The 24,683-nt window shown below is 49.4% G+C and overlaps 2 protein-coding genes across 13 annotated transcripts in view; one reads left to right on the forward strand and one right to left on the reverse strand.

The window, feature by feature from the left end:
* Window positions 1–22,235, forward strand: part of LOC116451723 (ankyrin repeat and KH domain-containing protein 1) — a 101,193-nt gene extending 78,958 nt beyond the window's left edge. The window contains exons 25-38 of one of the 12 annotated variants that reach the window (XM_032125396.1): window positions 554–728; window positions 1,081–1,534; window positions 1,968–2,045; window positions 4,173–4,319; window positions 5,750–5,860; window positions 7,415–7,564; window positions 7,869–9,484; window positions 14,362–14,556; window positions 15,646–15,900; window positions 16,842–17,017; window positions 17,942–18,106; window positions 18,546–18,592; window positions 21,663–21,836; window positions 22,007–22,235. In XM_032125396.1, the coding sequence (XP_031981287.1) occupies window positions 554–728; window positions 1,081–1,534; window positions 1,968–2,045; window positions 4,173–4,319; window positions 5,750–5,860; window positions 7,415–7,564; window positions 7,869–9,484; window positions 14,362–14,556; window positions 15,646–15,900; window positions 16,842–17,017; window positions 17,942–18,106; window positions 18,546–18,592; window positions 21,663–21,816 (3,723 nt within the window). In that variant the 3' untranslated portion in view covers window positions 21,817–21,836; window positions 22,007–22,235. Of the gene's footprint in view, window positions 1–553; window positions 729–1,080; window positions 1,535–1,967; window positions 2,046–4,172; window positions 4,320–5,749; window positions 5,861–7,414; window positions 7,565–7,868; window positions 9,485–14,361; window positions 14,557–15,645; window positions 15,901–16,841; window positions 17,018–17,941; window positions 18,107–18,545; window positions 19,744–21,662; window positions 21,837–22,006 lie in introns of those variants that run through there. The other 11 variants (XM_032125397.1, XM_032125390.1, XM_032125391.1 and 8 more) reach the window with 11 other exon arrangements.
* A 663-nt stretch (window positions 22,236–22,898) lies between these two features.
* Window positions 22,899–24,600, reverse strand: SRA1 (steroid receptor RNA activator 1). Its single transcript, XM_032125403.1, has 5 exons — window positions 24,501–24,600; window positions 24,131–24,256; window positions 23,708–23,922; window positions 23,413–23,521; window positions 22,899–23,305 (listed from the first exon to the last, which is right to left on the reverse strand). Exons 1-5 carry the CDS (start codon window positions 24,523–24,525, stop codon window positions 23,085–23,087), a joined length of 696 nt encoding a protein of 231 aa, XP_031981294.1. The 5' UTR covers window positions 24,526–24,600; the 3' UTR covers window positions 22,899–23,084.
* Window positions 24,601–24,683: the final 83 nt, after the last annotated feature.

The following is a 24,683-nucleotide window of genomic DNA, read 5'->3' on the forward strand; positions in this document are numbered from 1 at the left end:
CTCTCGTAAATGAGGTTCTTACAGTTTTTGACATGTTCCACATTAGTTTATTAAATTTTCCAGGTTGTGGACGTTTTAAACACACATCAGCTGCTGTGCACAAACAACGCAGCAGATGACTGATTCCATAAATATTTTTTTAAATGGTTAAAATTAAAGCCATATTATATTAAATACTCTTTTGAGTACTGACTTTTGAATCAAAGATGTATACATCACACCAGAAATATCACTGAGCTTATTAAATGTTTGTTTGAGAAAGGACTGAGAGGATGAGAGATTTTTCTGATTTTTCAGTAAAACTGTATTTTTTTAATACTTCTATTTTGGCTGTTACTTTGTTATCTTCCTTAGAAGTTTTGGGACCAGCTAGTCCTGTTGTTGCATAAGGTCTGCCCAGTTTCTGTGTGATGATTCAGTATGTGCCGAAGTCATTCTAGTTCATTGTGCTCTCCTTTCTCCTTCCCCCCAGACTTCGAGAGAAGATCTGAATAATAAGTATAATTTAGTCTGTGTGAAAATGTTTAAATATGGATTCTTTTCTCCTACACAGTCAAGAGAGGAGAGCAGAAAACAAGCTCTTGCAGCCAAAAGGGAGAAAAGAAAGGAAAAGAGAAAGAAGAAGAAAGAGGAACAAAAAAGAAAACAAGAAGAAGATGAAGAAAACAAGCCTAAGGAAACTCTGGAACTGCAAGAAGATGACGATGAAGAAGAAAACGATGATGAAGGTAAAGAGCAACTGTTTCTATGAACAGTGCAGTTGTGGGGGTGCCGCCTTCTGACCATCAAGGTAAAGGAATCTGTTGGAAAGCTGGTCTCTCCTATTTGACAGTGTTGCATGGCTGCTGCCCTGGTTTTTCCCTCCATAGTCAGAGCTCCTGGCAAAACTCCTTTGCTCATTTTTTCACCCCCTCCTTCGTTCACAAAAGTCTTTCACTCTTGGAGGATTTACAGCTGAATGTGGTGCAAGTAGTCTGACAGCTCAGCAAGGAGCATAACTTCAGCTGTAGTGTGTTCAGTGAGGGCACTGATTTCTCTGTTTTGTGGGTTCTGATTGTATGTAAACTGCTTTTCTTTCAGTGGAGCAAGAAGTTCCTATAGAGCCTCCAAGTGCAACTACTACAACTACAATTGGAATTTCTGCAACTTCAACTACATTCACAAATGCCTTCGGGAAAAAGAGAGCTAATGTGGTGACTACCCCCAGCACAAATAGAAAAAATAAGAAAAATAAAACAAAAGAGACTCCTCAGAATATGCAGATAATTTTGCCAGATCAGCATATATCTCTAGCACAGCAAAAAGCAGATAAAAATAAAATAAATGGAGAGCCAAGAGGTGGTGGTGCGAGTGGGAACAGTGATTCAGATAACTTGGATAGCACAGATTGCAATAGTGAAAGCAGCAGTGGAGGGAAAAGCCAAGAGCTGAACTTCACAATGGATACAAACTCCTCGGAGCGGCGCTATGCCTCACTGCTCATCCCCTCTCAGGAAGAAAAAAACAGCACCTCGGCTTCCAAAACACCAACGAGGTGAGACTGCCCTGTTGCTTCCCTGTTGTTTTACAAGGTTCCACCTATGCCAGTGTAAATTTTCTGTAGCTTAAGCTCTACACCAACTGTACACTCCCAGAGCCTAGAGAGACTGAGGCTGCTTTATTTGCCTAGCTGTGTTAAGTTTGTTGAACATAACCTCTTTAAAATCTTGTAAGAAGAAGATTTTTTGGCATTGTTGGCTAGTTTTTAATACTACTTGAGCAAAATGGCCTTTTCTCTTTGCACTTTTTAAGCATCCATGTTGCATTGTCAGCTTTGTTAGAATAGATCTTAAAGGGAATATGCTGAGAATTTAATAAGGAAGTGCCAGCTTTACTTATCATCCACGTACAGAAGTGGTCTTGTTACCTTTTGATTATTTCATGGTTTCATCATTAACTCATTTGACTTGCAATCTCTTTCTTTTAAGGAGAGAAGAAGTTGATGACTCCGAGCATTTCACCTGCCAGGTTGATGGCCAGTTTGATATAACCTTGTCAAGCCAGAGGTGAGAGTCAGAAGAACTCAGAGAATGTACAGGGGCCACATGAATGGTTCAAAAGGTCATTCAATTGCCTGGGAATGTGCTGATAACTTTTACAACACCACTTTCTGAACTGGTCTGAATCAGAAAGCTTAGATCCCATGTGGGTCTGTAGTCTTTGTTTGTTTTTACATCTAAGTAGTACAATTCTGATCCCCCATAGTTTAGTTTTCTCTTTCCATTTTCTGCACTGGCAGGAGAGGGCATGGAGGTTGATCTGCAGGACACCAGGCTGACTGAGAGGCCAGCTTCAATAAGAACACAAGACATTGTGGCATTAAGAAGGGCAATGAGGCAGGGCTGTTGTCAGACTGATTGAGATGCTTGTCTGGGAGTGGAAGGAGAGTTAGGATTTTTTCTTTTTCCTATTTTTCCCCACATTCAAGTTAGATGCAGAATGAATGGATTCATCAGCCCTTGTGATTAGAGGGTGTGTGTTTTGGGCTCCCACTTAGGAGCATTAGAAATTGGAATTGGTCTCTGTTCTGTTCTACAAACATAAATTGTTTCTGCCTTGGACCTTTCATCCAAGGTTTGCTGCAAGAGCCTTGGGGTCCTGTGCAGTTCCCTGCAGCAGGACAAGCTAAATTCATCCTTCTGACTCCTTGTTAGAGGTGGTTCTTCTGTTAGATAAAGTACACTGAGGAAGCAAGACAGTATGTAAACATCAAAATGGGGCTGGTATATTTATGAACTTCTGCAGGTGGCTTCTCTGGCCTGTGCACTAGGCAGACTTTGTCTGAAAATTATTGCTAAGTTTGCTCTTTCTGAATTCCTCTTTAGTCACAGACATGCTGATGACAATGATGCTGTAATTGAAACTGCAACTCAGACTGCATAATGATGCTCTTCTGAAAAATACCTAGCTGTTTTCAGATAAAGCAGGCAAAAGTTTTAATTCTACTCTGGAATTTATATTCCCCGGTGGACTTTTTTCTTTTCTTTCATATGCATTTTCTTGTTTTCTTTGCCTCATTCTTACAGTTACCTGAGGACAAGTTCTCCAGAGAACTTGCAGATGCCTTGGCTAGGTGTATTATCAGAGAGCTAGAACTAAGCTAAAGAGAGAAAATGCTGCCATCTTAAAAACCTTATTGTTTAATCTTTGCTTTTCATGTAATCCCCATGCTTGGGTTACTGAGATGTGGTGACATCTCTGAAGTTTGTATGAAATGTAGTATAAACAGTCTGCCTGTGAGAAGACACAGCAAACATAAATGCTGTAAAGAATGGGGAATAAAGTGGATGAATAAAAACTTGAATATAATAGAGGAGTGCTGCTTACCAAGAGAGCTGAAGCAGGAGGGCCTCTACATTTTTGAGCTATGCTGTAATTTGCTGGTGGAATCACACAAGGCCAGGTTGTCAGTGACTGGTGAAGACTGCTGCCTGTTTCAGTGCTGCAGAGGAACTTGTGAGCTCCCAGTGCTGCTGTTTCCACCTCCATACAGACCAGTTAGGCCAACAAGAGATTGTCTGCTCACTCTCCCTCTTTTTCTCTCTCACCCAGACTTTATATATCAATATATGATTGCTGGAGCAGTATTAGCACAGGTAACAATATCTGGCACCTGCTTCCAAATGATGCTGCTGCAACATAAATATACCATTATGCTCAAATACCTGTGTCTCAGTTACCTGTTCATAAAGTGGGGGGTGAGGGCTAGAACCACTTTATAGGAATCTGTGACAGAGCTAAAACCCAGGCATTTTCAAGTATTTAATAAGAAAGAGACACTATTACCAAAGTACCTGTTCTTAAAAAGCTATTTAAGAAGGGAGAACACATTATAGACACATAATCAGGAGATGCCCAAGTGGCTGTGTACCACCTATTAGAACTGTTTTATACTGATGTCCTTAGTGCTTCTGGTATTACTTCATTCAGTTTAACACTCTGCTTTCTGAAGGAAGGGTATAGACTGGACTAAAAGGTAGAAAACAAAACCCTCCCCAAAGTCACCCAACAGTTGCTCATGGTAGAAAATAAGAATGGAAACAGTTCATGCTATTAGTTTTAAGCTGCAGGAATGTAAACTGTATGCTGACATTTTATTCTGTAATTTGTAATCAGCACATTTCTGTTCCCAGACTTGATGGTGAAGGTCACTCGAATTCTTTGTCGACTACTTACAAGGCTGTTTCCCTGCCTCTGACCTCTCCAAATGTAAAGCTGAATCTGACCAGTCCAAAAAGAGGCCAGAAAAGAGAAGAAGGCTGGAAAGAAGTGGTTAGAAGGTAAAGACTTTAATACTATGTTTTAAAACTGTCTGTGAGCTTTTTAGCTTGTAAATTATTCTCAAATAGAGAATGTCCAGCAAGATTATATAACTGAAGAATTAACTTACAAGAAAATCCTACCCCACTTTCTCTGGCAGTGCTGGGGAAACCAACTGCAGCCCTAATTTGTAGTAGCTCCTCACTAACTTAATGTGAACATGACGTAAACATCGTATTTGGCATGGGAAAATAAAGCAAACCTGTGATTTTAGTGGAGTAAAGGATGTGGGGACGAGATAAAAGGAGAAGGGAGCAGAGGGAGTGAAAAGCCCTACGGCAGATGATTGCCCATGAACTAAAGGCAGAATGGATGTGAGTAGATGAGAGGTGAATGATCCCTTCAGGGCCAAAATTCATTGTGCTTTGGCCAGTGACCTTGATCACTGATTCAGTGGAAAATTGTGTCACCTTAAAGTGAGTGCTTAGAGATATACAGTTAGATTTAAAGATTTACTGTAAAGCAGTCTTTTCCTTTGAAAATTTGTTTGGTTTTGGTGTATGGCCATTAACACCCCAGTATCTCTTCTGTAACCTTTGTGTTGTCTACTGATTCTAACTAGAGTGATTGTCTGGCTTTGCTTTTTTTGTTCTCTTTATCAAAAAGGAATACAGCACAAACATACCGGTGTCAGATGCTTTGGGTGCACTTAGGAAGCCCTCCTGCTTTTGTGTTCTGCAGTGGCAATGACCAGATGTGTTCATTTTGGAGAATTTTAGGCTATGTGCAAAGAACATAATTGTACAGAGGGCTTAGTGCATTTGGATTAGTGGAAGCCACAGACTGTTCTTAATAAAGGTTTAAAAGGCAGTTTAATATGAAAATTTATGTATTTGACCCCTTAGAGTTGGTTTGATCTCTGCCTTTTGATGTGGTCACCAATGGGCTCTCCACAGTGACGTGGCCTTGTTGGGTGTGTGGTGGCAGCCTGGCCCCCAGCTGGGGAGTGGTGCAGGCAGGAACCCCTCAGACAGCCCTGACCACCCTCTGACCTGGGGCTGCTCCTGCTCTCCAGGGGCTCTCGAGTCTCTTTGGCTCAGCCCAAATGTTCGCGTGGGTGTTGTCTGCTCTTGTGTTGGTCATGGCAGTGTTCTAGACATGGCATCCAGAACCTGCCCTATCCACTTTCCTGAGGAATCAGGCCCTGTGCCATAAGGAATATTCCATACAGCGTTCTGCACTGGTGTTTGCTGTGCCCTGACTGATGGAAGTGTGTCCTGCCAAAGAGCGTTGTTGGTGACCGTAGATGCGCGGGTGCAGTGCCCTCCCTCTACTAAAGTCTCTCCTGGTGTCAACAAGAATTCTTCTTCCCTCTCCCTGTGAGTGACCCCCAGCTAGAAGGGATGTCTATCAAAGTAACCAATGCAAACATCCCTTCTGCCCCTGACAGGCAAGTGGGCAGAGTTTTGAAAGACCCTCCCCCCAGCAACACTCTGCAGCCAACACCAATTGAGCAATTTCAGCTGCAGAGAGGAGGGCGCTGCTGTTCCGGAGCAAAAAGGTACTTTTTGAGACACTTTTCTAGGTCAAAACCATCAGCCTTGGGAGGGAGGGAGGGAAACGGCTGTGGATGATGGGTGGGAGGGCATTGGGCACTGGGGTGGGCTCTCCTGGAAGAGAAATGCCTCTTTGAGTGGTTGCCAGAGGTCCCCAGTGGGCTGAGGTGGAAGCAGATCAAGGTACAGTCAGGAGCCTGTGAGCAATACAGGTGTTCTTGAAACTTAGGTGATGATAGAGCTCTGGTTTGGGGAGGGAGTGACTGTGATGTTTGTCTTGAGAGGGGAGCCTTGGAAGTGGAGGTGGGGAAAGAAACCCAAAGCATGAAACAGCCTTAGGATAGAGCTGGGCGCATGCACTGGGGGTTCTGGGGATGGGAAGGGTTGTAGTGTGCTGTCCTGGCTGGAATGGAGGAAAGAAAAAACACCTTGGTGAAAGCAACATAAGCTGTTCTGTTGCTTTCAAACATTTCCACGTGTTTAGATGTTTAAAATAAAATAGGTTTCCTCGAAGTCCTGTTAAGTGACAAACAATTCCCTGAGGATCAAGTTACTTACTAGTTTCCAAGACTGGAATAGCTGGGTGAAGCTGGCAGCTTTTCCAGCGGGTGGTGGGGATCTGTACCACATTCAGAGGCACCTGCACCTGGGACTGCAGTGGTTTCTCCAATCCCTTTGAATTCCCTGTGACTGTTCAGCATTGAGCCAGTGCACATCAGTAGCAACCCTCAAAGCAGCTTTGGGTGCAAGAAGTCCAACACACCTTAAAGTCTGGGGACAGTGGTGGCCCAGAGACCTTGGCTGAGGTCTGTCTGCAAACAGAGCTTGTGTTCAGACTCTTCCCAATACTGTGTGCTTGCTCTGACCCGTCAGTACCATGTGAATCAGGAAAACCCTGAACTGACTGACTTTGGTGACAGTGTTGTGGCCTGACAGTGAGCCTGCTCCTGCAAGTTCAGGCTGCCATCACAGGGGCTTCCAGCAGCTCCCTAAATCTCAACACTGCACACCTTCACCTGCTTTCACCCACCGTTGTTTATCGGTGACACTGCACTTCCAGATCTTGAGGTCTGAAGGAGGTGGATACTAAAAGGTTGTGGATGCAGGTGATATTACAGAGCTGATCACTGGGCAAACACTGGAAAGCCACCTTCTCCTTGCTATAAACAGTGAAAGTAGCTAAGCCATGGGTTTTTATGTTAGAAGCAGCACTGCTTATGCAAATTCAGGTTGATAAGCTAAGGATTTGTCTCACTTTGGAGAGGTACCCAAGATAAAATAAAATCCAAAAGTGGTTCTGAAGTAGTGTGAGGCTCATATAGTTGTGTTACAATAGTGGTGGAATAAATGCTAGTGGAGAATCCTTGTCAGGTACTGAGGATGATGAGTAATTTGAGTGGGGGACTTTAAAAGGGGCTCCAAAGCGTGAAAAAAGGATCAGCAGAAAACCACTTACTGCCCTTAAGAATATTACTTCAGCCACTGTTAGACAGTAAAGGGGTTTTGTCTGTCTTTGAAGTCTGAATGCATTTCACAGATTTCTGATCTTTGTGATATAGGTCAAAGAAATTATCAGTCCCAGCTTCTGTCGTATCTAGAATAATGGGAAGAGGTGGGTGCAACATCACAGCAATTCAAGATGTCACTGGTGCCCACATTGATGTTGATAAGCAAAAAGATAAGAATGGAGAGAGAATGATCACTATAAGGTACAGTATCTCAAAATGAAAGTCTTGAGTTAGTCCACAGTGTCATTTATTGAAGAGTTTGTTTGCTTTCTACAGCAGGATCTATTTAGCTTCTTTGTTCTAGAATAGAACATACATTCCTGCTGCCAAGATATGCTGACAGTCGACTTCAGAAATAATCCTTAAGATACACAGAAGTCAAGGAATAACTTGCTGCACTGAACTTACAGTAGACTTACAGATCAGTGTAAGATTGAGGCTACGGAACGTTGCGCGAAGTGAGGTTTCCTTTAGCAAAAGATAAATCTGTTTGTGTTTAATCTAGGGGCGGTACAGAGTCCACGCGATACGCAGTGCAACTCATCAATGCCCTTATTCAAGATCCTGCCAAGGAACTGGAAGACTTGATTCCTAAAACTCATATAAGAACACCTGCTTCGAGTACCAAATCAATCCATGCAAACTTCTCATCTGGAGTCAGCACTGCGACCGCTTCCAACAAGAACTCGTTTCCTCTCGGAGCACCGCCCCTGGTCACATCGCAGTCATCAACACTATCTACTTTCCAGCCTCCTAACAAACTAAACAAGAATGTCCCAGCGAACGTACGCTCATCTTTTCCGGTGTCTCTTCCTCTCGCTTATTCTCACCCTCATTTTGCCTTGCTGGCTGCCCAAACTATGCAACAGATCCGGCACCCTCGCTTACCTATGGCCCAATTTGGAGGAACCTTTTCACCTTCACCGAACACTTGGGGACCATTCCCGGTGAGACCAGTTAACCCTGGCAGCACAAACAGCTCTCCAAAGCATAATAGTTCGAGTCGTGTAGGTAGTCAGAATGGAAACGTTTTGCAGACGGAGTCTCCTGGATTAACAACGTCCAGTTGTCCCGTTACCGTCTCGTCTGTACCTGCTTCCACCCAGCCGCTGTGCGTGACCAGTAACCGGACTCCCTCCTCGGTCAGGAAGCAGCTCTTTGCCTGCGTCCCCAAGACGAGCGCTGCAGCAACAGCCATCTCAACTGTGACGAGCACCTGTAGCACTCTGCCCTCAGCTTCCTCTGCCCCCCCAAACAACGGGCAAGTGCCCACAGCGTTTCTGCCATCTACTGCTCCGCAAGCGCAGCATTCCGCCCTGAAAGCGGACTCGTTCTCGGCTGTCTCAGCACCCAAGGAGAAGGTGTCGACCCCCGAGCAGCCACCTACAAGCACGGGCACACCAGCTTCAGTCGCAAGCAGTTGCAGTGTGTCAGCCAGCAGCAGCTCGGGAGGCACCGAAACGCGCCCAGCGAGCAGCCCCGCACCGCTCAACAACGCCCAAGATGAAATACTGCCAACCAGCATGTCTGAGATCAGCCCTTCCATGTCGATGCCTTTTTCATCCAGCTCAGAAACTGCTCCTTTAAGTTTAGCATCGCCCAGGTCAGTTGTTGCAGATAATCAGGACAACAGTAACTTACCTCAAGTAGCTGTACCAGCACCTCGAGTTACTCACAGGATGCAGTCCAGAGGTTCTTTCTATTCAGTGGTACCAAATGCAAACCTCCATCAAGATCCTCAGTCTATTTTTGTTACGAATCAAGTTCCTTTAACACCTTCTCAAGGTCCACCTGCTGCAGTGCAGCTTTCGTCAGCCATGAACGTTATGAACGGTTCTCAGATGCACATTAACCCAGCAAACAAATCATTGCCTCCTGCCTTTGGGCCAGCAACGCTCTTCAATCACTTTAGTAGTCTTTTTGATAGCAACCAGGTGCCAGCTAACCAAGCATGGGGAGACTGTCCACTCTCTACCCGAGCAGCAGCTGACCCATCTTTCACTGTTCAGTCTACCTTTCTGAGTAACTCTGTGCTAGGACATGTGGAAAACGTACATCCCGACAACTCCAAGGCTCCTGGTTTCAGGCCACCTTCCCAACGGGTTTCAACTAGTCCTGTAGGTAAGTCATTAAGAGCATGCACTGGACAAAATTATTTCTTCAGCCATTGCACTTTGATCATCATAGTGGTGGAGAAGTAGTCAACAAATGACAGTTGGAGAATGCTCATGTACTGAGGATGGCCTGTTTTTTCCAAGTGCTTTTTAAAATGTTGATGATTTTTTTTTCTTCAGCTCTTCTAGGCTGTCAGGTGTTGGGAAGATTGCAGGTGTTGCATTGCTTGTCCTCTGTGTGAGACAGGAATGTTCCCACCTGTTTGTAGCGTAGCATCGATTTTAGGGTTTGGGTTGGAATGGAATGCAGTGTAGGGTGACACCAAACCTGAGGACCCCTGGAGGTTCCAGCTGCAGCAGTGACTGCATGCAGGTGTTCCATATTGTATGAGATTCCAGCTTGACTCAGTGAGGGTGAACTCTCTGTGCCTTTTGATTCTTGATATGGCTCTGGGATTTTAATAAGCTTACTTTGTGGAGCTTACTGATGTGCTGCTGCATGGGGTGATTTATTCAGAAGTTCAGTATAGCAGTACTAGCATATCTGGATTTATTGGAATGGGTTAGGAACACTCACATTGAGCTCCCTGCCCTTGCTGTGCTCTGCCTGCAGGATTTTTGTCTTCTCAGTGCTCAAACTATGTTGCAAACAGCACTCATTTGGTTGGAAGGGACCCTCAAGAGATCTATTCTGTGCCACCCCTTTGTCCTTGCCATGATGACTGGAGTGCCCTGGAGCTGGGTGTCTGGAGAGCCTTGCTCTGGAGTCATCCTTACCCTCACAGTGTGTGTTGGGTATTTGGGCTAAAGCTTCAGGACTTGAATGCTGGGCTGGGACAAGTCAAGTAGTTCAACTTTCAGATTAAAGGAGAAGGGAGCATTTGGAAGATGTGATAGTAAGGAAAGAAGATCTTCAGCATTCCCTTTCCTCTCAGTTGCCTGACAAATGCGCAGGACTTCTACAAACCAGAGCACTTCTCTCTGACTGGCTTTAACCACAAAAGTGGGGGGTGTTTGCTATGACTGTAGTTTTCTTAATTGTTTCATTGGGGCTGTATAGCTCTGCAAAGTGAGGGCACACCTGGAACTCTGTGCCATGTCCAGTCTCAGCATAGCAAGCAGAACCAGATGTGTAAGATAAAATAACTGGACCTTGTTCATCAGAGACTGTTAATAAAGAGCTGACAGACCCCCAGCAGGCTCCAGAACCACTTGACAATGGCTCAGCTTTTCCTCTACAGAGCTCTAAACTGGGGTTGGCTGTTGCTGAAATAATTCTTGGGGAAGGAAACTTACAGCAAATGGGATCTGCTGATTTCCCTGATGATGGCATCCTGCATGTGCAAACACGGCTGACTGGGACTTCCCACAGCACCAATTTTGCTGTTCCCTTATGTTAAGATCATCTGCTTGTAATGGGGGAAAAATTCTTGTATTTCTACTTTTTATATCCTTTCATACTTTATATATCCTTAAGTGACTGTAAGTATTTAAAAACCAGTGTAAATCTGTTTCTGCCTTTAGAAAGGTTAGGTAGATAGCCAAGGAGAGCTCGCACAGTTGACTTTGGGGGAGATATGTGTGAAGTTCAAAAATACTTGGACAGAACACACTTCTTCTGAGTTAGGATTTGATTAGGATATTGCAAAGTGAAGAAAAACTGTGAATAGGTAGTGTACTGCTAAAATTGTGCCTGGCAGGAGGCGACTGATTAGTCAGGTCCTTGGTTGATTTGTTTAATGTCATTTTACTTCATGCTATTTTTGATCACCTTTGTTTCAGAACCTAAATGTCCCAGGAGGAGGGGAGTTAGGGGAGCTTGAAGACAAGAGAGTGTTTGGAAGGTGTGATAGAGAGGAAATGAGTGAGTACAGTAGGTTGAGGACTTCTACTGCCTTCCCTCAGAGCCTAAGTGTGGTGTGTCCACCCCTCTCATTCACCAGCTTGTCCCAGGGGAATGGACCTTGTCCTGTGCTCAGCCCCAAGGTGGGTTGAACTGGGGACTTCCATGGCTGTTTCCATAGGGCTTGGTGACAGGGTTCATGAGATTTTGAGAAGGGGGCAGAAGGGTCAGTCACTGCTCGTGCTCTGGCCAGCAGCAGCACAATGGACAGGGAGCAGCCAGGGCCTGGCCTGGCAGTTCCATGTGATGAGAGGGGTTGGTAACGGCCTCAGAGCAGGTGGACGCCCATCCTCTGATTTCAGTTGTGATTCTACACCTGAGGGGGCAGAGGTTTGCAATTTGTTCCTCTCTTGCACAGTGGGCCCAAGGCAAATTTTTCCACCAATCAACATTTCTAAGGGATCACCTCTAAATTGATTGGGTGAAGATTTAATGTAGTTTGGTTGTGCACTAAACCATCTTTTTCTTAACAAGTTCTCACCTCAGGGTGGAGTTTGGGTAGTCTGCTTTTCCTGCTCATGGGTAAGCTCAGCTGCAGCTTGAGTTTTCTCTGATTCACCGGTTCCTTTGAGGCACAGATGTCTCTGCAGATCTCCTCACTGGCTGTGGATCCCTTCTGGAAATGGCCTATTAGTCTCACATTTTTAGATCTCGTGTCCTGGCAGTTTGCAGTTGAGGGCAGGCTTAGCCCAGCCATGTGGGGAGGCTGTGGAGAAGACCAAAAAAAAAAAAATCTACTTGTTATTCTGTGCTCTGCATTTTAAGGAGTTTGAGACCTTGCTTCTTAAAAGGGGTCACAAACTTGAAATATGCCAGCTTAGAAAGCAGCACATGAGTGGGGAACTGCAGGAAATGGCTGGACTCTGTTTCACAGAGTGACCAAGTGCTGTGGCCCTTTCTCTAAAGGTGCGGGTAATGTTGCAGTAACCAACATCTGCCTGGCATCTGTGATAGACTGAATTTTGAGCAGAGTTTGTGTGAGATCAATACACTCCTCTCAAAAGCTCAGTTATGCCTTCAGAGCATGATGAGGAGTTTGAGTTCATAGCCCAAGTAACTGCAGAGTATGGTATTGCAGAAGATTTTAGTATTAGAAAACCTGATTTTGTTGGTAAGTACACAAATAGGAAGCTCGTTATTGCACTTGGGATTTGGTAAGTTATTGTTCAGAGTAGCCATTTTTAATATCGAGCTAAGCTTTTCATCCACTTTTATGAAAGACAATGTTAAAAAGTGTTCTTTGTGACCTGACTCCTCTGGATTTGTGCATCTCTGGCTGTCATGCTCCCTTCAGCCCACGGAGCATATCCAGCAGTGCTGAAGTGGTCTTGACTGTGCAGTCATTGCACTTTACAAGCTGTGTATCCAAAAGCTGTGTGCCCATCATCCTCCTGAGCCATCAAAAGACAGCTGGGCATCGCTCTCCTGCAGGAGAGCTGCTTTTGTCACAATCCCTGCCTCTTCCTCTGTTTAGGAACCCAGCTGTGCCCCTGGGTGGCAGCAGCTGTTACCCTTCTGTCTGGGGCAGACCGGAGATCTTGTGTGGTTTGCCAGCCAGCTGGCAGTTTGTGTTTTGGTGCATGGTGGAATTGGTCCCCATAGGGGCCTTTTGGCTGCCACATTTGTGGACTGGCCACAGTGTCCAGTCAGTGGCTCCACAGCAGATGCCCAGGGAGAGTCCTGGGCTGCAGGTGCCACCATCGGCTTGTGCCAGAGCTCTGTGCTGGAGCCCAGCTGCAACACCAGCCAAACTCAGGTCAACCACACTGCAGTCACAGGCACTGGCATCCTCCTCAGAGCCATGGAGTCTGTGCTGTGGCAAACCCAGGGAGACTGTCCTCCCATGCTGGGGCTCCCTCGGCTGAGCACCCCATGTTCCAGCAGTGGGGGGGGAAGATGTGTTTCTCCTTGGCTATAAGGGGGACTTCTCTTTTTAACCTTCGGGCTAGTGAGAAAAATACCTCCTTCAAATCCAACAAATCACTTCTGTCCATGTGAGCAGGTTGGATCTGGCACTTCTGGAAGGAGTAAATCAGGTTGACTTGGTTGATAATACTGGGGGAGACGACCTGGCTTTCAGGAACTATCCAGGTACTGAAAGGTGCCCCTCTAGTTTCTGACCTAAGGCACTGCCTGGCAGCACTGCTGTTGGTGGTGGGGTGTATGTAGATACAACCTTCAACCTCACTCTGCAGCAATATAGGCTGGTCCTGGTTGTGGTCATTTTGAAATGTTTAAATGGTTTTGAAACTAATCTTGTTTAATAGGCCCTTGAAACTAAACCCTAAACTCAGGTGAACTTACGGCCTTGCCCATTTCTGCTTTCAGGTAATAACTTGTGATAAGAGCTTTTACAACATTTTGGAAAAGTACTTAAAAGCTTTGGCTTATTTAAAAAAACCTGTAATTCACCCTTGCTAGTAATTTTTGTGGGACTTTGAACTCTTTCTTCATCTCTCTCTCTTCCTCTCACACGTCCCTGGAGGAAGCAACCCCCTCCCCTGTGGTGCTGTGCCACGTCAGCCCTGTCTCTGTGGCCACAGCGTGCTCTGACTGATCTCTCCATGAAGGTACCTATGGGATGGCAAAGCCCATCCTGCAGAGAACTGCTTCCCTGGTGCTGGATTCCCCTGGGACTTTCACAGAGCCCTGTATCCCTGTTGGATTTGTTTGGCTTTTTATAAGCAAAGATCGTGGCCACTCCCAGCTTTCCTGCTCTGCCCTCCCTGCTAAGATCATTTTCTTTCAGTGACCAAAGGGATGGCTGTTTTTGTTAAAACTTGAGGCCAAACCAGAGAGCCTCCAGAAATGCCTCTGCGGTTTCTAAGGGAGAATCGTGCACCTGTAAAATGACCTTACCATGTGCAGATGCCCCCAAAGGTGATGAGATGCTTTAATTATATTTGGAGCACTAGCTTTCTCTGGTGCTTTGAAGCAGGTTCCCAAAGAGAGATATTTAATCAAATTTATGTTTATTTCAGGCTTACCCTCTCTAGATCCATCCAACAGCTCTACAACTTCTTCTTCAGGTCCTTTGACAGGCTTTTCAGCAAACATACAAGGAGCACGGGTTTACCTTCAAGGGCCAGCGCCTGTTGGGACTCCCAGCTTTAACAGACAGCATTTTTCACCACATCCTTGGACAAGCGCAACAAATTCATGTAGGAACTTCATGGGTCTGTCTTAGTTAACTATAAATTCATAGCTATTGTCTTTAGTAGATTTCTAACTTGAGGGGAACTTACCCAGTAATGCACAAAATGCTTTCCAATTGCTTTTAGCAGCTGTGAGGATGGCGTGCAAATCCCAAGCTGTGCTATTTTGTGGGTTTTTTTCCCATGCCACTAGTTCTGGTAGCATTACTAAAGGCACATTTGGGCAAAAAAATGAGTCATTGTAGGCTCTCGAGAGGAGAGGGCATGGAGCTGTGGGGGAGTGGAGGTGATTACACCAAGCTAAAGATTCCCCTCTAAGTAGTACGAGTGCAATATTAGGTGAAAATGTCATGTTTGCCATGGTTTGAAGTTATACTTGCATTTTTTCTTTTTTTTTTTATTTTTTTCTTTTTTTTTTTTTTTAATTGGGATCTGGAATTATACTTAAAATGTTCCAAAATCGTTAAGCATCATCCAAGGTAACAGTGGGTTTTCCTCCTAATGGAAAGAACATGGAAGTAGCTTTACAGAAAATATGGGTCTTTGATTCAGAATCTTAGCTAAAGAGGTTTTTCATGTCACTGCATGCAACTTCATTGCCACTCTGAGTTTAAGAATCAAAATGTTTAAATGAGTGCTCAAAGGAAGTTGGATTTCCCAAGGAGAGTCAGTGACACTTCTGAAGTTGGCAGGACTTTATGCTCTTGGGTCACATCTGTGGCTTTGGGAAGCTGTCTGATTTCTCTTCTGCTGGAAGTGGTAGATACCAAAACAAGGCTGTTTCAATATTTATGGTATTTTGGCTGATGTTTTCACCTCTTCCTGAAACTCTTCCATGTTTCTTATTCTTTCTTGTAATTAATTTAGATACACTGCTATGTCATGAGAATGTCATGATTCTGATGGCTGAAAGCATTTGTGTTATAATGTTGATTTTAGAGTTAAAATAATTCCTAGACAGAATTTCTGTGAAAGACTTGAAGAATGCTTTCCAAAAAAGCCTTTAAAACATTTTATCATTTGCTTTGAGATAATATTGGGGAAATAAATGGGATGTCAATTATGCTTGCTATTTTGTGTGTAATTAAGCAAGAGAAATACTCTTTTCAGCAGGTGAATCTCCTATTCCATCAGTTTCCTCAGGATCATCTTCGCCCCTCTCAGCTGCTTCTGCACCTGCTAATTTGGGCCAGCCAAAAACGGGTAACACCAATCAAGATCGAAAGGTGCCCCCTCCCATCGGGACAGAGAGGCTCGCCAGAATCCGGCAGGGAGGCTCCGTCACCCCTACGCCCTTGGGAACCAACTTCACAGCTCCCGTGGGCCACAGCGGCATCTGGTCCTTCGGGGTGAACAGCGTGTCTGGTGAGTGCCTTGTACAGCCCCTGGCAAGGACTGCGTTTGAAAGGAGGGCTGGAGAGGAGGAGGAGTAAGGCTCCACAGTCTGTACTCCCTGTAGTACCTCCTGAGGGGAGAGCTGGCGTCAGTGTGGGAGAGCACAGGTCAGTGGAAACGCTGTGGTTTCCCCTCCTGATGCTCGCCCGGCCTGGATCAGGTCACGGGGCACATGTGAGCCTGAAATGGTGCAGAGACCTCATATGGAGTCCTCTGAATGATCCAGAGCTTAGAGTAAACAATTTCTATCTGTTAAGGGGCCTGTTTCCAGGCCTGACTGTTGGCTCTCTCTGTCCAGGTTTCTCTCTAGTTTTCCACTTACGTTTTACAGTGTCAGCTGAGGTGCAGCTGATGCACTCAGGGACACAGAGCTGTGGATGCTGGGTTTTGCACTGATTTCCTTGTGACTCTTGAACAGTATGGGATAACTTCTGTTCCAGGCAGCCTTGGTTCCCAAAGAATTACTTTGAAACAGCTGAAGTTTTACATTCAGTTTCCTGGTAGTTGGATTTTGTGGAAAGGAGGAGGTGTAACGTTTGAGGTGTAGAGTGTTTCCATTGGTAACTTTCAATACAAACATTTGAGTCCTGCATTTGTTACATGCTTCAGTGAAGCCCTCCCCGCTTTGGTTAACTTGTGTCTCAGCATTGCCATGTCTTTTCAAGAAAAGTTTGTATGTGCTTACAGGTAGTGTTGGGAGCTCTGTTGGATTTTAGGCATTTTGCAGTGGACATGTGGAACTCGCAGTTTGTGGTAGTCCCCATCTTCTCCACCCTTGTCTGGATACCTGAGATCCCTCTGTGGCTGTGTGTTCTCAGGGTGCCTTTGGGTGGACTCAGGTGTGTGCAGCTGCTGAGTTCTACTCGAGTGTCTGCAATGAATTTAATCAGCCATTTTTAATCTCTTTGCAGAAGGCTTGTCGGGTTGGTCTCAGCCTGTCATGGGAAGTCACCCAATGCATCAGCAGCTGTCGGACCCGGGCACGTTTTCTCAGCATCAGCCAATGGAGAGAGATGATTCTGGAATAGTGGCTCCCTCGAATATTTTCCACCAACCTATGCCAAATAGTTTTGTGGATTTTTCTAAAGTAAGTTACAGAGAGTTGGATTTATGAAATGATCCAGGCCTGACTTTGTTGCATCTCCTGTTCTGCCTGTTCACACTGTGTGTGCCTCTGCTGCCACTGCTCGTCACCCCAGTCCTGAACCTTTTTTCCTCCCAGAACTGACCAGAAAAGATGCCCAAGCCTGGAGGCAGATCTAAACAAAGCCAGAGTTTGTAGGTTGCAGATATTCTCTGGTCAGCAGCTGAAGGCCTTCATCACTCTCCAGTGTTTTGTCTCTCTGAAGCTCAGTCGCCTGGAAATGTTTCACAAAGCTTGCTCAGCTCTTGAGGCTGATTACAAGTTTGTTTAATGCTTTCAGCACAAATCATGGCCCCAATACCACATACCTTCTTTAGGGAAGTGGCAGGAGGAGAGGACTCCCAGCATATTCAGAAGGAGCCATAGCATGTGCTCTTGGCATCTGATGGCAAAGCAGCAGCCATTCACACACAGGAAAAGAATTCTCCTACTTGCAAAAAACTGCTCTGTAATTTGCTCTTTCTGAACAGGCAGAATTATTTTAGATGGCCATTAAGAATTAGAGAAAAATCTTCAACCCAGAGTGTGTTTGGCTCAGTGCAGCCCTGTGTGCACTGTGGCTGTCCTGAGCTGCAGGGAGGAGGGAGCACTGAGGTCACAGTGTTCAGCTGCTGGCCTGGCTTTGTGGGCTTATATGAAAACTCTGTGGGTGCTGCAGCCTCTGCTAGGTGTAAGTTCAGAAACATGGCTAAGCTGGCTGGAATCTCCAACTCTGAAGTCACTGTTCCATACTCTGCCCTGCTGTTCCCTCACAGTGCTGAGATTCCTGCCATTAGTGGAACGTTACCTATGGAGGTGACCTGGCCCTGTCTGCTCCTACAGCCACCCTTCCCCACATCCTTCACCAGTACTCTCTTGTCCCCTCAGGGCCTGCCCATCTCCATGTACGGCGGCACTCTGATACCCTCACACCCCCAACTGGCAGATGGCCCAGGAGGGCCCCTCTTTAACGGGCTCCATACTCCAGATCCTGCCTGGAATCCCATGATCAAAGTTGTCCAGAACTCAACAGAATGTACTGATGCTCAGCAGGTAGTGTGGCTGCCTTTTCCCTCCTGTGCTTTCCTGGGGCTTTATCCGGTGCTGTGATACTCAGTTTTGGCTGGGTGACACGTTTGGATTTTTCAGTTCTTTGAAACTAGGATTGAGATTGTTTGCATGACTTTTCCCTACTCTGTGTGTGTGTGTGTTCATAAAATATCCACGGCGTTATCAGTACCAAACCTTCCAGGTAAAACGAGCAGCATTTCAAGACTGCTCAGCCAGGTAATGGACTGTTACAAGTGAGAGGGTTTGTATCCATCCTTGCAGGTTGTCAGTCAGACCTTGGCCAGAGCTGGAGAACTCCTGCCTTTGGACAGTCTGGTTGTATTTGGAGGGAAGCCTTATGCTCGCCCTCAGTGGTAAAACACTGTTAAAGGAACCTTTATTTGTTTTTATAATAGATTTGTCTTTTTATTTCTTGCTGTAGATTTGGCCTGGCACCTGGGCACCTCACATTGGAAACATGCATCTCAAGTACGTCAACTGATTTAAGGGGGTCTGTCCTTTTTTAGCCTGGTTTGGGAATCTTTATGACCTTGAAGAACCCTGGGGATTTTTTTCATGTGCCTAACTAAGCGATTTTCTGTGGGCTGTAACAATGGAATCTCAATTGCCCGTTGTATAAGAACAAATTGACTTACCTATACAAACTGATTCTGTTCTCCAGTTAGTTTAGCCACTTCAAACTTAAAAATCAGACAAAACTAGTGCTTTTGGCTAAACACTACCGAATGCTCCTTGTATGCAGCAGAGAACTAGCTGATGACATGATTCCGACCTTTTAGGGTGGTAAATACCTGTATAATTGTTTACAGACTTAAAAGGAAAAGCTGAGTAAATTTCATGTCGTATAGTGGCTCTACTTTATGTAGCCTGTATTAATGTGAAATATTTACCTGAATACTCAATAAAAGGCAAACAGCATTTATAGGTTGTGTGTGAGAATTTTGGAAAGGGCTGTATGTTATTGTCCTCAGTAGCTGCTGCTGTGCCTGGTGACGCATCTCCCCAGGGTGATGTACTGAGCACGTGGGTACAGTCAGGTTTGGGAGGGTTTGGAGCCACAGATGTCTGCAGAGTCCTTGCCCTTGCCACTTGTGAGCCTTTTATTTGTGTGAACCTGCTTCTGTGTTCTGGTTTTTTCCTTCTGGATTAGTTCTGCTGCTTCTGGCACTTGCAGCAGGTGGTCGCCTGAGAGATCAGGTTTTGATAGGTGAATGCAGGGTTCCTTCATCTGCCCAGAAGAGGATCTTAGAAAAGTGCTTCCCACTAGAGGAAAATGTAATAGATTCAGTTCTAAGCTTCTTGTAATGCTGTAAATCTGCTAAGAGCTCCTCAAGTCCTTTCTGTGAGGAAGAAGAGGATTTTTGCACGCTGCTTAAGATGAACATTAATTCCTGACCCAGTTCTCTACTTTCTGCACTTGGACTGTGCCTATTTCTGCTTTTGCTTCAAAGTGATGCAGTAACTACATGGAATGTTGGATCCATTCCTTAAGCAGAAAACTCCAGTGCACATAGTGTCTGATCTAATGGATCAGTCTCAGACTAGGTGGAGACTTCACCTTCCACCTTCTTCCACCTTATCCAGACAAATCCTTACATGCAGCAGCGGAGTTTCCCCAGTAAAAACATAAAGAAGTACTGAAAACTCAAACTGCACAAGCAGCATCCAAGTACCACAGGCAAATCAGCCTTGGAAGCACTACTGGATGGTATATTCAGATATTTTTCTTGGTATTTGAGGATGAAATGCAAAAAAAATTTAACTGCTGCTGCCCCACTGGTAGTGCCAACACCAAAGGAGATACAAAGAATCAGTCACAGAAGGGTTTGTGTTGGAAGTGGCCTTAAAGATCACCCAGTCCAATGCCCTGCATGGGCCAGGGACACGTGTCAGCAGCAACTGTATTGAAAACAAGCAGTGTTGTGGTGCCGTAGGTGTGTGCTCTCGGGGCGAGGTGCAGAGGAGGGGTAGGGTGCCTGCTTCTATGGGTTCCTTGGCTGCAGCAAGCAGTGCCACCTCCTCCTGCCCCATCCTGGAGAGCCAGTGTCTCCCCATCCCGGCTGCAGCTCCAGGGCGGGTGGCACAGTCTCTACTCTGTGATACCAGGGGACAAGACCCAGGATGGGGATGGGGCTGGGGCTGTCCCTGGAACAGCCTTGGCCACATGTAGGCAGCCTATGCATGGGTCCCTTGCTGGGTTCTCCCCTGTGCAGCTCCTTCCCTGGGGACACAGGCACTTGCTCTGGGCACCAGCTCCGAGTGGCCCGAGCAGCCTCCACTGAAGTGGAAACGGGAACCCCAAAGTTTTGTAGGAAGATCCTGCTTGAAGTTCAGACCATCACTGCCCCACGGGTACTGGAGGGCAGAGGCAGGGACTTGTGCTTCTGGGGAGTGGGCTGGTGGCAGTGCCAGGGGGCTGGTGAGTGCAGTGCTGGTCCCTCAGGGCGGGCTGGCTGGATCCAGGGAAAGCACGGGGGCAACGCCAGAGTTCGTGCCCAGCCGAGTTCACCAGCCCTGGGTGGCAGGGCTGCCCCAGACCTGTCCTCTTTCCCCCTTCTGACGCCCTGGGTCAGCCATTGAGCAGGTCCTTTTCTTTGCTGTCTGTCCTTGGGGAAGCATGTGCCTCATTCCTGAGCTGGGCATGTTTGGGCAGAGCCACATGTGCCCACCCTGCGGGCACTGGCTCCATCGTGTGCCTTCAATTAAGCGTCTCTGGAGTGACTGGGGTGAGAGAGCCCAGCCCGGTGCTGTGGGGCTGTGGCAGGCGCGGGCTGTGTAAGATGTTTGTGGTGCCGAGCTGGAGCTCCGGGCTCACCGGCACCTTGGGCAGCAGCTCTGGGCTCCTGGAACCCTGGGCTGCACCCACTGCAGGGAACTGGCGCTCGGCTGCAGGGAGGGAGGGGCAGGGGATGGCAGGGCTGCAGACGTGGCACACAGGCTCTTGCGACTTCAGGCGTTGCTGGCAGGCAGTTGGAGCATGGGGAGGAGGCAGTGTTTGCCCCAGGTGGACACTGCACACCCAGCAGGCTGGAGGAGGAGGCGTCCCATCGAACCCAGCTGTTGTCCTCTTGCAGGGAGCAGCAGGTGGCTGGCTGAGACGATGGGAACGGGGTCCCTAGGGTACCCACAGTGGGATACCCACCCCTTGCTGCTCCACCCTGGAACAGGGCACCGCACTGAACTGTTGCTGCCTGGCCAGCAGGCTGGGGCCTCGCTGTGTGCCCCAGAACTGGCCCTGCCCTCCAGGCAACACAGGAGTGGCCTGTGTTGGCCACCATGGGTAGCCCTTTGGAGGCTGGACACCATGTGCTGCATCCTGCAGAGCTCCAGGAGCCTGAAGGGGAGGAGTAATGTGGGGAGTAGCTGCTGGGCAGGATGGGCGTCACAGGCGCTGCCTTGTGGGAAGCCCCATGGTGGCTCCAGACGTATTCATGAGCCATGGCCGAGCACTGGGTCCCACCCCCTGCTCTGGGCTGAGGTGCTCAGGGGCGGGGGTGGCCAGGGCCAGCAGTGCCTGACAGCCCCCCGCTTTTGGCAGGTACCCGCATCATCTGCGACCGCAAGTTCCTGCTGGAGTGCAAGAATTCACCCGCGGCCAGGACCCCTCCCTGCTGCCTGCCCCAGACCCCCGGTGTCACATCCCTGGCCCAGTCCAGCCTCGTCAAGCTGGAGGAGCTCAAGGAGCGGAATGAGAGCGAAGAGGCCATGCCAGGTGAGCAGCCCAGGGCCGCAGCCCCTGCCCGTGGACCACCTTCCAGGGGCATGGGACAAGGCAAGATCCCAACCTAGCCCCAGTTCCAGCTCCTGCCCCCTTTGCCTGCCCATATCTGCCAAGCCAGCCCCACCCTAACCCTGGTCCTGTATCCATCCATGCCCTTGCAGATCAAGACCAGTTTGAGATGGACATCTGAGTTTCCATCTCCCCGTCTCCAGGCCATGGCTGGGCCTGTTCCTGGGCCTCGTGGAGGTGCTGGCACCGTGACCAGCTGGCTGCAGCCCTCTCTGTTGCTGGGGATGGACGTGTGACACCTCAGGCTCTAGCACAAGTGGCTGGTGCAATTGCCTAGGAGCTCATGCTTGATCAATAAACACCGTGAAACCCCTGAGCTAACCTGGTGTGTGTCTTTGTCAGGGCTCAGCGGGGTCCTTGCCCCCAGGGAGGGACGGTGAGCAGCACCAGGAGGGTGCAGAGGGTGACACTCAGGTGGGGGGTGGTGAAGGCCTGGGGGTCTGTTCTCAGCTGTGGTGGAGGCAGCTGGTGAGGCTGCCCCGTGAACATGGGGGGAACAGCACAGTTAACACCTGACTGGGCATGTGTCTGTCCCTGGACCTCCCTGTCCCTGAGGTCACCCAGGTCTCTTGGGTTCCAGACTCAGGTCTGAGCTGTGCCAGAACAGCGGGAACCCAGATGGGAGCCGGGGCTGTGGCTGCAGCACAAACCCTGGTCATGCCAGGGGCTGTTGGCACATTGGCCTCCCCAGCCAGCCTGGACCCCTCCTGCAGCAGGGCTGGGCTCTGGGGCTGCTGTAGGCCCCCCACTGCCAGATGAGGGGCCAAGCTTTGCCAGCCAGTGCAGCAAGGACAGACAGTACTGCCTGCTCCAGCCAACTGCTGCTGATCCTTCCCTTGACATCCTGTTGGGTAAGAGCACTCTGCCAAGGCCCAAGCCCCTTGGCCAAGCCTGATGAAGCAGCCATGGCCTCACCCAGCAATTCCATCTCCTGCTGACCCCGGGGAGACGCAGGACCAGTCAGTGCCAGAACCTCAGGCAGACTGTGGGAGAGGGCAGGTTGGTGCTGTTTATTAAACATAATGAATCGCCACTAAAATGTCGCAATGATTAAAATCCCCTTTTCCTGGATGAGGATTGGGAGGCAGAGGGGGTGCCCAGACTCCCTCCAGCAGCAGTGGCCCTGGGCAGGGGCTGCCCCGGTCACAGTCCACAGCCCCGTCCCTGGTGTCAGGGCTCCTCCTGCCCCGGCTCGGTCGCAGTCTCGGTTGCGGGCTCGGATGTGGGCTCAGTGTCAGCGCTGCCGTCTGTTGTCTCTCCGGTGGGCAGGTCCCGCGTCTCAGCGATGAGGCGCTTGACGCCCACCATCCACTGGCTCACCTCGTTCACGTGGTCCACCATAAGCGAGCGGTGGATCTCATCAGCTGCATCCCAGTGCTGCTGCTGAAGCTCTGCCAGGACAGGGGACCCCATCAAGGGCACAGAATTCACTGTCGCGCAAGTGCCTCTGCCCCAGGGCCTGTTGCTGGTGCGGATGCAGCCCCCCTTCACCCCATACCTTGCACCAGGAGGCTCATCCTCTTCCTCACTGGTGCCGACAGCTTCCCCTGAGCCCATGCGTCCTCCAGCACTGTCAGCCGCCGCCCGATGTCATTGCACACTTGTTTCTGGAAGCAGAGGTGAGCTGGGAGCGAGGGGATGTGCCCCCATCAGCTCAGGGGAGCCCCCGGGGCAGGGGCGGCTCTCTTCCCCCCTCAGGTCTCCTGGGAACAAGCAGCCCCCGCCTGGCTGCCCCGGCTGCCGCCCCTCCTGCACGGCGGGGTCAGAGGTGGCGGGAGGGGCCGCGACCTCACCTGCACCGTGGCCCGGCAGGCGTCCAGGGCTGCCCGCAGCGGGGCGAGGACGGTGTCGGCGGACACGCTGCACTCCTCCTGCTCCGGGCACGCCGCGCTCGGCCGGCCCTCGGCCCGCGGGGCAGCGCCGACAGCACCCTGCGGGGGCGGCCCCAGAGCCCGGGGGGGCGGCGCTGCGGGGTCGGAGGGGGCACTGGGCGGGTCCGGGGGGGCACCTGCGGGGCAGAGGCGGTGGTGCCGAGCCCGTCAGCTCGGAATCAGCTGGCACCGGGCCCCGCAGAAGGGGGGCCCAGAGCCCCGGCTCCGCTGACCCCAGCACCGCGGCTGGGGGGGCCGGGCCGCAGGTCCCCGCGGATCCGGGCGGGGAGCGGCCCCTGGGGCCGGGCAGGGTGGAGGGGCTGGCGGGGGCTCCGCGGTGCTGACCTGGGAGTGCCCCCGCAGGCGGGGGGGCAGCCCGGCGGGTGAGCGGGGTCCGGCGGGAGCCCCCGGCTTGCGCCTGTAGCCCGTACGAGAACTGGGGGGGGTCGTTCCAGCCGCGCTCCTGGTTCCCTGCAGCGGTGAAGGGCGCGGTGAGACCGAGGGGCCCCCGCCCCGGGCGGGACCCCCGGCACGTCCCTCCCGGCGCTCCTCACACCCGGTATTGCCCTGGCGTCCCCCGACACACGGGCCCCCGGCGGAGCCGATCCCCGGGCGCGGCCCCGCGGGTCCCTCCCGGGCAGAGCCGCACTGTCCCGCTACCGGGACCCCCCACCACGCACCGGAAGCGCCGCGCGCGCGCCCCGCGCCCCCTCACCCGGCTTCACGTAGGACTCCGCCATCCCGCCACGTCACGCCCGGGCCCGCCCCTTCCGGCCGCTGGGGCGGGGAGGGGCGGGGCCGGGCGCGTCCCCGCCCCGCCGGGGGCCGCGCTCGGGGCCGGAGGCGGGGCCGGGGCCGGGGTTGGGGTCCGGGGCTCCTCCCCGGCGGCCCCAGCCCC

Source organism: Corvus moneduloides, chromosome 15, assembly GCF_009650955.1.
Source record: "Corvus moneduloides isolate bCorMon1 chromosome 15, bCorMon1.pri, whole genome shotgun sequence".
NCBI classification, from domain to species: Eukaryota; Metazoa; Chordata; class Aves; order Passeriformes; family Corvidae; genus Corvus; species Corvus moneduloides.

Excerpts from the sequence above, each read along its gene's own strand:
- SRA1 (XM_032125403.1), bottom strand. The coding sequence starts at position 24,525 with ATGGCGGAGTCCTACGTGAAGCCGG. Across the intron at positions 24,257-24,500 it reads GGAGTCCTACGTGAAGCCGG|GGAACCAGGAGCGCGGCTGG; the intron begins GTGAGGGGGCGC and ends TCACCGCTGCAG. Across the intron at positions 23,522-23,707 it reads CCTGCCGGGCCACGGTGCAG|AAACAAGTGTGCAATGACAT; the intron begins GTGAGGTCGCGG and ends CTCTGCTTCCAG.